Raw genomic sequence first — 8,305 nt, forward strand, 5'->3', positions numbered from 1 at the left:
CAGGAAGAATCTCCAAGCTCTTCTTTTAAGGAGACCTCTGCCTGGGGTGGGGGACAGTGGCAGGAAGAAGGGAGAGAGAATCTGAGCCCCACATGAGTCCTGGATTCAAGAAGCTCAGCAGCCAAGGTTTGATGCTATCACTGAACTTTTATTGAGCATTTTCTCTGTGCAGAGCCCTGTACACAATGTGGAAGAAAACAGGAAGACACAGCCAAGCCCCTGCCACATAGGATGGAACAGAAAGGATGAGATGGTCACCATGGAGTTCTGATGGATAGGCAGGAAGTACTTGCCACTCATGTTACTGTGAGGACCATATGCCCCACTTCTCAACCTCCAAAGGGCTGCATTTCAGCCCATTCAGATCTTCCTGTGCCTCTCAGAAGCTAAGGCCTCCCACAGCAGGGGATCCAACCAGAGTTGGAAAATGGCCCTGCAGCTGCTGGGGGCTGCTGGGAGACAGAAGGAGGAAGAGCAAGGCTGGTTCTGGGAAAGAAAGGAAAGGGAAAGGAGGAGAGAGCTCTTTCAGCAAGATGGCAGGTGAAGCTTTACTGGCGCATCCACAGCCACAGGTTGGCGATGCAGGCCGACAATAGCATGGTGAGGAACACAGCTTCCCGCTGGCGACTGATGGCTGCCTGGTCCTCCAGGGCACACAGACGTCCATTGATCACACGCAGCTGCAGAGAGACCAAGAGCAGGCTGGTGAGCAAGGCTGTTCTATGGAAGCCCACAGCCAGCCAGTAGGAAAAAGTATGAAGTTAGAATAGGAAGGGGTTTTGCTGCCTTTTGGGAGGGCAATGTGCCTCTGGGTAAGAAGCAGCTGAGACCAGAGGCTTAGAGTGTGCTGGGCTGACTGTGTGGACAGGCCCAGCTGCCTCACGCCCTACTCTAAGTGCTTCAGGTAGTCTGGATGAAGCGAGCCCTTCCCAGCTGTGCAGGGTGAGTGGGGAAGGGCATTTTAATCCTGGGGAGGGCTGGTGTAAGGGAAGCAGCCACACTTGAGTGAGGGACCCAAGATGGGATGACACTCAGGGGCCAGAGAGGGCCACTAGACCCATAGCTGTCCATGCCCACATCCCTGTTCATGGCTGCTACACTCTGCCCACCAAAGAAGACCCTTCTCTCAGACCTCAGAGCCACTCTCTCTACATAGATGCCTCCATCCTCTTATATTCCCTCTTAGTCGTCCTTTTCTCCTTCCCTATTTCTTTCCCATATCTCAGCAGAGAGGCAGCCTTAAGGCTGGGCAGCAAGATGGGACTCCACAGCCATGGGGATTGAGAGGTAGGGGAGGGGAGCCTGACCTTACCACAGCTGCCCGAAGACAAGATGAGTAAGCTGACTGTGCAACTTCAGGGAGGGTAGATTGATCACTGTTGAGGCCCACCTGCCCCCAAAACACCATCATTCCACCTCCACCCTCCAAGTGAGTCCCCAGCACAGCAGACATTTACCTGTCTTCTCATTACTTCCATCTGCAGTCCATTTGGCTCTTCTGGGCCAATCTCTGCAATCATATCTGCTTCTGAGTTGCTGGGAAATAAGGAAAGAGAGTGAGTCAGAGTTGCTGGTTGTCTCAGGCCAGGCCTGGCAGGAAGCACAGAAAGCCCATAAGGGTAAATATGTAAGGTCAGGGGCATCTCTAGACAGTGACTGTGTCAGCCTCCAGCCCTTCCCTACCTTGTTAAGCAGGTCATGGGATCCAGCCTAGCCCAGCCGCAGAAAACTGGAACTCATATGGAGAAGTGGCTAGGCCCGGGGGCTGTGATGAGGAGGCAACAGGTCCCCAAAAATCATGGCCAGCTACTCACAAGTCCTTTCTGACCACTCTGCTTACCAGACCCTCTGGCCCACCCTGATTCTTGGCCATAAAGCTCCTTCCCTCTTGCAGGGTTTCTAGGACCAATCTTACCGCTCATAATGGAATCTCATGCCTTGGAAGCCTCCAGGATACTCCTGGGGATGAACATCCCCATGGACTGGTTCTCTTGGCATTCTGGGTATCGGCAGCTGAGTACCCTAAGTAAAGGAATGGTCAGTCAAAGTAACTTTCTCATCCCTAACTGAGAAATGTGGCTGCCCCACACTTTGCCCAGGACCAGCGGTACACCTCTTCCCAGGAGTCATGTGGTGTCTGGTCCTCCAGAATCAGAGGCTGGAAGCTTCAGACCAGTAGGAGAACCTGGGAACCTCACAAGTTGGCTGCCTGCCACCACCCCACCTGCACCATGATCCTCTATAGCTCTTGGCTGTCCAGACTGCAGCAAAGGAAAAGTAGTGATAGGGGCCCCTGTCCTGTGCTGGCACTGTCACATATAGACATCAGCTGAGTCTCTGCAACCACTGATAAAGAATGGAAAGCCTGTTTTACAGCCAAGGAAATTGATTCCTGAAGAGGTGACTGCACTTCCCAAGGATCCATGCTAAGTGTCAGATCTCAGGATAGAAGCCTAACTTCTGGGAAACCACAGCTTCCTTGGCCTTCTCTGGGTGGGCCAGCCATCCCTGTGTCTTTCATTTCTCTCCATCTGCTAATGACTCTCTGCAGTGGATGTTTCCAGCCCAGAGCTCTGGGACCAGACATATTTCATGCATTAAAGAGTCAGTGTGAGCTAGAGGAGCAGAATGTGACTGACCCATACAGATTTGAATCTCAGCTCTGGGTTTCCAGTGCAAGATGAAATATCTCATAAAATGCTTGTTTACCATACACTTACAACATGCCAAGGACCGTGTCATCCTCTGAGCCCTTACTAATATCCAGTCATTAAATCCTCATCATGACCCTTTGACACAGGTATTAGTATCACCTCACTTTGAAAGATAGGAAAACTGAGACACAGAGAGGACAAATAACTTGTCCACATCACAGAACTGGTAAGTAGCAAAGCAGTAGTTTAAATTCAGGACATTTTGTACTCTTAACTATTACATTGTGACACCCCTCATACTTGACACTGCTTCCCTTTAAGCCTCCATTAACAAAAAGAGTGAATAGAGTAAAATTATATAATCCCATAAGAAGGAAGATAATGGGAGAGGCAACAGAGAATGAAAGAGTTCAGCAAGATTGTAGAATTCAGGAAGTGCTAATAAGGAAGGCAAAGGTGAATGCAATAAGCCTCAGTGTGGCTCGGAAGCAGATGGAGAGCAGCTGAACAGGGCCCCAACCTAGCAGTGCCCAGAGAGGAGCCGGACTTGGAGGCTACAGGGACACTATGGTCTTGAAGATCAGGGTGGAAAACAGGGCATTAACAGAAGGTGTATACATGGAATAGTTATTTGCCCCTCCCACTCAACCTGGCTCGCAGTCAGGAATTTGTCTCCAATCCCAAACCTGAACTAACTGAATGGGAAAGCGGTGGTGGTAGTGCCACAAAGTAGAAACCTTTTGATTCTGTCATTGAAGGATACCCCAGGATAACAGCCCATTCCTCACCAGTCCACCCTACTGAAGGAGAGCCTGCCATCTGACAGACCTCGCCAGAACTCCTGGGGTGGTTCTTCTATTTGCCTCATCCTTAAAAAGAAAATAGACAGTGCAGGCTCACCCAGTATCTGAGGAAGATTTTCAGCTTTTTTTTGTTCTTAAGAATGGCACTAAACTGCAAGCTGGAACAATTTCCGTATAAATGATTTTCATAAGAACTCTGCCATTATTTGTTGTAATAATGTAAAATTTATCTTTCTCAAAAGTGCACACAGATACTAGTATAAATGTGTGTGTGTGTGTGTGTGTGTGTGAACAGTACCTCATAGGCACACTATTTTATTTTCTTTGTCCTCTTCTTTAGAAACCTCAAAAAATAGCATGAAAAGGGCAGTGGGTGTCAAGAAGATCCCAGGACTAAAAAGGGGAAAACTGATGGACGATGTCTCCTAGAACAATTTCCACATCATTGCCTTGATTTTCCTAAAGATTGGCATTAGAAGGACAGAAAGTTTTTTCAGAGATTTGAAGGCACAAATAGGGGCAAGTCACTGGTGGGTAGAGTTAGTTTCTTTGTGATAACATAGTTTCTTTTTAAAGATTTTATCTATTTATTTTTAGACAGGAGGGAATGGAGGGAGAGAGAGGGAGAGAAACATCAATGTGTGGTTGCCTCTCATGCACCCCCTACCAGGGACCCAGACCACAGCCCTGGCATGTGCCCTGCCCAGGAATCGAACTGTCGATCCTCTGGTTCGCAGGCTGGCATTCAGTCCACTGAGCCACACCAGCCAGGGCACATAGTTTGTTTTAACATCAATGTAATAAGAATTAATTTAACATCTACAATTCAATGATAACTTATTGTCATCGCCTATGATAAGATAGGTCTAATTTCAAAAACAATTGTCTTGATTTTGGGTTTGTTTGTTGTTGTTCTTTTTTTGTTTGTTTGTTTTTTAATTTTAGAAACCCTCTATTTAGAATTATATACATTGTTAAACATAAGAGCTTTATATTAGGAAAATTGATGAACTGCAGCTAGTCCCAACTTCCCGCTGCTAAGTAATTTTAGAAGTCTTATTTTCATTTTCATGTACTGTTTAAGGCACATTACATATTTCCTCAAAATCAGCAGAATAGTGTTATTATATGTTTGTCCTTTCATGTTGTGGTTCCATTTTTTTTTTTACTCCAAAACAATGGATAAATAAATATAATTGATAAATTAAATTTCTTAATTCTAAACATCTAAATTTATTTCTAAGGTTCATATAATGACTCTATTTTTTCAAAGTGTAATTCTCTGGTCTTAACATGCAGCTTTAATTAATCCAGAGGTTGTACCACTCCCATCACCCCCTCAGTTTTAGGGGTCTGAGTGGCTTGCTGGATGGAGCCTGACCTGTTGGATCAGCTTAATTTGGGATTCAGCATTTGGACACAGGATGCCAATTCAATATTTCTGGCTTATTCTCATTCCCAGGAGGTCTCTGACCTGGGAGCCCTTTTTCTCTTTATTCATTGGAGGTGGAATCATTTCAGCATTTATCTTAATCCATTCCCTAGAATGGTCAGGTCTTCCTGCTTTCCAACCTTGTTGCCTCTCCACGGTAACCTTTGCAACAGTGTAACAACCATTTTTCCAGTCGGCTCTCACCCACAAATGTAGCTAACAGAATTGGCTACAGAAGTACAGGGCTGAAGTGATTTCATAAAACAAACAGCTCTCTCTCTTCAAAACAGCAGCCTTTTCCCAGTATGTTTTCCAAGAATATGGCCACCATTTTTTTCTAGAATATTCCCTCACCATGGTGATTGTAGCTTAAAAGATTTTCTACAAAATTGTCAGATTATATTGACTGGACTTCCTAACACCCAGGAAGCATAGGAACCCCACTTGCCTTATCATTGTTCTAGCCCTGATGTATATTTTTATTTAAATACATTTGTGTTTTAAAATATTTATATGTGGAAATACATTTATATAATATATAAAATATAAATATTGAGATATATATTAAATATATAGAGAGCAATATATACTTATTTATTTTTTAATAAAGGGAAGGGTCATTTCACACACACTAGAGTTTTGCAGAATAAAGTATATATGTACTCCCCAAGCAATATGTGCTTCAGGCATTCTGGATTCTCAAGGTTGAACTCCCAGTCTACCAAAGGATGGCTCTGACCTCTTGCTAGATGCCTCTGCCTTCATTTGCCTGCTTCCTCCTCCCCTCAAGTAGATATTTCACCATCATCAGGCTGGAACCCCTATAGCCAGTACTTCCAACCCCAACCCAGCCACCACATGCCAAGGGCCCCATAGGATATCACCTTCTTGGGTCGGGTGGCAGTCATATTCCAAACCGGTTGGCCTGTAGCAGAGCCAGCAGCTTTTGAATCCAACTTCGGTTGCCGCTGAGAGACACCCAGGGACCGGGATCCACGCTCTATTATTTCTGGGGAGAAGAACAGAGGCCCCAGGAACACCCACAAAAGCTTTACCAAGGCTTCCTGTGCACAGGACACAGCAGAAAGAGATTGGGTCCCCAAACTTCTTAGGAATAACTCAACACCCATTCACTGCTGCCCACTGCTGCTAATCCCTGGCCTCAGTTTGTTCATATGTTCAAAAGATTAGCAAGTATGAAATGAGGGCCAAGCTTTGTGCTAGGTTACTGGGGACAGAGCAATGACCAATAGATAAGATCACAGCAATCAAGAAACTTACTGTACAAAAGGGCAAAACAGGTAACAATCCATCACTGTAGATTCAAATCGAGACATGGGTTTCCAAAATGATAAAAACAAAGCAACATAACAGAAGGAAGGGGCTACTTCTAGAAAAGTCAGAAACAACATTGAGGCAGAGATCAGAAAAAGGGTCCAGCCATGGAAAACCTAGGTAAATGGCATTCCTGGCACAGGGAGCAGCTTGCAAAAGGGCTGTGAGGATGAACCAGTCTTGGGGTGTTATAAGGACAAGCATAAATTCAGTGTGGGTCACCATGCCACAACATGAAATATATTGAGGAGTAGACCTTGATCAGATCTTTTATATAATGATAAGAGATTAGATTTCACTGTAAAGGGCAGGAGAGGGCATTGGATGATTAAAAAAGAATTCATCTGATTAATCTTATAAATTGAACCTTCTGAATGTTTTGCAATATACACAGTGGTGACTTGGATGAAGGGGAGACTAAGGACCCACACATATTGGTCTCACCCTCCTCCCTCATGGGCTGCAAAATGTTCACATCAATCCCTTTCACCCCAGTTCCCTGTCACTCAAGCCACAAATACATGTATATGCACACCAAGGCAAAAACAATCACACATAACCCATACATGCATTCAAAAAACATACACACATATATATGAGTGTCTGCCCAGCCTCTCACATACTTTCTTCAACACACATGCACAAATGCAGACACTCAAGGAAAGTGACATTTCAGGGGATCCTCACCTGATATCACCAGGTGCTCTTGACTTTGCCCATGGCTTCCAGGAACCAGGTCTTCAGACATAGACATTTCTATCTCCTCCTTGGTGCTAGGGAGGACTCCTGCCATCACAACCAGTTGTTCACTTGTGAGCTATGGCCAAGGATGCACAGAAAGCAAGGCAGAGAGGAAAGCATTCAGAAAATCAGTCCTATGAGGGATAGGAACTCATGGGTAATATATCCTGACACGGGGTGGAGCAGATTCCCATTTGGACTTAAGCCTTGGACCAGTACTTTTTGTTCCTGTTGTATCTTGTTGGCGAGGCTTGCAGCCTTCTCCCCTGCTGCTCTGTAAGCAACACAGGAGAAGAGATAAGGCTCAGAACCCTTGCCTGTGAGAACTTCTCTGGCTACCAAATCATCTGCTTTGGCCCCACTGGGGTGCAAATGGGCTCACCCTACATCCGTTCTAGAGAGAGGCAGGGATGAACACAGGACCCCAGAGTCAGTCAGTGGCCAAAGCAGGGAGATCCCAGGCCTGCCATGGCTCCTGCAAGCTCAACTCTTGATAGAGGCGTCCTCCTAATGAATCCTCTGCAGAGTATATCCTGCCTCCACCGTTCCAGAGTTTCCAGGCATAGAGGTGGTCTTTAGAGGCACTGAGTCAGCCTGTGCAGGAACAATGAGAATCAAAGGAAGGGAGAGAAGGAAAGGAGGGATCTGCCTGTCAACACTGGAACCCCCAGGGTCTCCAGGCCCTGTACCCTCTGATTTAAGTCTAAATTCTCCCTGAGCTTGCCTATTGATTAGACCACTGTGAGGTTTATGTGGCCATTTGGCTAGCCTACAGTCCCCAGTCATTCCACCACTCATCTGGGTATTGCTGTGAAGGTTTTTTTGTAGTAGTAGTCAATAGTTACAATCAGTGGACTTTAAGAGAAGAAGACTACTCTCGATAATGTGGGTGGGCCTCATCCAATCAGTTGGAAGACCTTAACACAAAGCACTGAGGTTACCCAGAGAAGAAATTCTGCCTCAAGACTGCAGCATCAACCCCTGCTTAAGATTTCAGACTGCTGGCCTGCCCTACAAACTTTGGCCTTGCCTAGCCCCACAATGGCATGAGCCAATTCCTTAACATAAATCTCTCTACACATACACATATGCATGTATATCCATCCATCTTATTGGTTCCTTTTCTCTAAAGAATCCTGGATGATATGACCACCAAAGGTTGTATGGACCAACTTTTGGGAACCCTCAGCCCTTATGAACAGCCCCAGAGCCCCTAGGGGAAAAGGAGGCTTTTTGTAATATGAACCAAGCACAGCTGGGGCCAGGTAGGGAGAAAAGAAGTAGGGGGCAGAGAAGGATGAAGGGAGGAAGGAAAAGGCAAAAGAGAGAAAAGGGAGGGG

The 8,305-nt window shown here is 45.8% G+C and overlaps 1 protein-coding gene across 1 annotated transcript; it reads right to left on the reverse strand.

Moving 5' to 3' along the window:
- Window positions 1-548: 548 nt before the first annotated feature.
- FATE1 (fetal and adult testis expressed 1) lies at window positions 549-7,062 on the reverse strand. Its single transcript, XM_054581820.1, has 5 exons — window positions 6,912-7,062; window positions 5,774-5,898; window positions 1,916-2,022; window positions 1,458-1,536; window positions 549-680 (listed from the first exon to the last, which is right to left on the reverse strand). The coding sequence occupies exons 1-5, from the start codon at window positions 7,015-7,017 to the stop codon at window positions 549-551; spliced, it is 549 nt and encodes a 182-aa protein (XP_054437795.1). The 5' UTR covers window positions 7,018-7,062.
- Window positions 7,063-8,305: the final 1,243 nt, after the last annotated feature.

This window comes from Pteronotus mesoamericanus, unplaced genomic scaffold, assembly GCF_021234165.1.
Source record: "Pteronotus mesoamericanus isolate MK-2021 breed Mesoamerican mustached bat unplaced genomic scaffold, CSHL_Meso_final contig_66, whole genome shotgun sequence".
Taxonomy (NCBI): Eukaryota; Metazoa; Chordata; class Mammalia; order Chiroptera; family Mormoopidae; genus Pteronotus; species Pteronotus mesoamericanus.

Bases quoted from the DNA above. Each gene is read 5' to 3' on its own strand.
- FATE1 (XM_054581820.1), bottom strand. From the start codon at position 7,017: ATGGCAGGAGTCCTCCCTAGCACCAAGGAGGAGATAGAAATGTCTATG. The intron at 5,899-6,911 runs GTGAGGATCCCC...TCTTCTCCCCAG, and splicing joins AGAGCACCTGGTGATATCAG to AAATAATAGAGCGTGGATCC. The intron at 2,023-5,773 runs GTGATATCCTAT...TCCTTTACTTAG, and splicing joins CTGCCACCCGACCCAAGAAG to GGTACTCAGCTGCCGATACC.